The sequence below is a fragment of the Babylonia areolata genome, chromosome 28 (genome assembly GCF_041734735.1).
Source record: "Babylonia areolata isolate BAREFJ2019XMU chromosome 28, ASM4173473v1, whole genome shotgun sequence".
NCBI classification, from domain to species: domain Eukaryota; kingdom Metazoa; phylum Mollusca; class Gastropoda; order Neogastropoda; family Buccinidae; genus Babylonia; species Babylonia areolata.
Window position 1 is genome coordinate 25,172,280 of NC_134903.1, and position 1,967 is coordinate 25,174,246.

Sequence of the window (1,967 nt, forward strand, 5' to 3'; positions counted from 1 at the left end):
AAGGCAAGGACCCAACCCACAAACCAAGTTACGATGCAAACCGTAACTGCTGACATTCGTCTGAACCGCAAATTGCTGAACGGAAAGTGAAGGACTACAAAACGATCCAGTGTGATCAGCCAGATGATCAGAGCTGACACCTCACTGGACATCAGAGACAGACATCCGGCCACAGTGCAGGCCACACTGCTTTTCCAAGCGTCATCATGATGGAGATATCTGCCACGAAACTGTTCGTCCGCTACTCCGATGATAACTATGTATACACCCATTAGATAATCTGCCATAGTAAGGTTGCTGACAAACACACTGAACCCACTTGAGGTAGATTTCTGCATGAACAATCGAACACAGAAACAGAACATGTTACCTGTCAGTGATAGACAGGCAGTCAGCCAAAGAAACCCCCGGTAGAACCATGACTGAAGTAAATCTTCACATGAAGAAATTTCGTCTTTTGGAGCATAACAAAAATTGTCATCAAAGTAAAGTGGAAGTACTTCTTTGCAGCATAGTTTATAGTTCTGTGCAGAGATGACTTTCAGACTAGAAAGGCTTTTAAACACATCAGCAGGATACGTTTTCAAAGGACTTCCATCCATGTACAGTTCAGTTAGTTGGGGGGTGGGCTGAAAACCATCAGGAGTGATGCTATGAATTAAGGTAAATGTTAAATTCAGTTTCTTTAAAGTAAGAAATTGTGCCAAGACATTAACATCAAACACTGTCAGTGCTGTATATGAGAGATCAAGTATTGTCAACGATTTATGAAGGAAACCATATGAGGCAGCGGTGTGTAATGAAGTGAGGGGGTTGCTGGACAAGTGCAAAGTTTTCAGATTTTCCATGTTAAAGAATGAAGTCATGTTGACGTGCTGCAGGTTGTTCCCAGTGAGATCAAGAAACCTCAGATTTGACATCCTCATCTTGGGAAGTTGTGACAGAGAACAATGAGCAAGAACGAGATGAACAAGATAGGTATGGTTGTGCACCTCAGACAGTGTCATACCTGAACCTGTGGCATCTAAAGAACGAACACCAGGGAAGAGTTTCATGGGGAAAGGCTGCGGACAGAGGAAAGTGTGAGCCTGGCACAGACAGCCCACAGGACAGATCGTGTGACACATTTCATCCTCATGCAGAGGGCAGTGAGGCCAGCCGTCACACAGATGGTCAGTGTGCAGACATGTTGTGGATGCTCTGCACCTGAAGAATCCTGGACATGTAATTTCCCCACACCCCTCTTCATCCTGGTGGTTGATGCAGTCATACATCCCATTGCAGCGTGTGTAGACAGGCAGGCAGTCATTGAACTCATCAGGGCAACGGTAATGTGTGTCAGGACAGGAATCATTGGGTTTCATTTCATTGGAGAGAAAACGTCTGCCATCAAAACTGATGAGAGCAGGAAAGGGAATGTACTGTGATATAGACCGCAAATATGGAGATCTAAAATGGGTGCATGCCTTTTCATCCGAGTCATCAGGACATTCAGAATGGATGTCACAAACCTTGTCATAACGCACACACTGACCATTTGAACAGGTGAACATGCGATCACAAGAAAGATGTTTACAGAAAGACTCATCACTCTTGTCTGGACAGTCAACGATGAAGTCACACACCAGAGAGTATGACAACGTGGTCACGTCATCATTGCACGTGAACATCGGAACGAAAGTGGTGCGAAGATCTGTTGCCTCAAACTCACTGGTGAGGTTTGACAAGTGACCAGAAAAAGTACAGGCAGAAGTACGCTCTTGACCACAGACTTTATACTGGTGGGAACCACACAAGAGAAATGTACGTGTCACCTGACCATCAGGACACGTCGTCAAAGACTGCTGCTCTGACGGTGGTGAAAATGACAAACTGGTCAGTGAAATTGCCTTGGAATAATTAGAGTGTTTTACAGGTTTCACTTCGCAAATGGCACCGTAGGACCTTGAAAGAGAATTTAGCGCACA

At 44.8% G+C, this 1,967-nt stretch overlaps 1 protein-coding gene across 1 annotated transcript in view; it reads left to right on the plus strand.

Annotated features, from left to right (window-relative positions):
• Positions 1–1,731, plus strand: part of LOC143302024 (uncharacterized) — a 3,920-nt gene extending 2,189 nt beyond the window's left edge. Inside the window, exons 2-3 of the mRNA XM_076616510.1 lie at positions 1,143–1,172; positions 1,606–1,731. Coding sequence (XP_076472625.1) covers positions 1,143–1,172; positions 1,606–1,731 — 156 coding nt within the window. The remainder of the gene's footprint in view (positions 1–1,142; positions 1,173–1,605) is intronic.
• Positions 1,732–1,967: the final 236 nt, after the last annotated feature.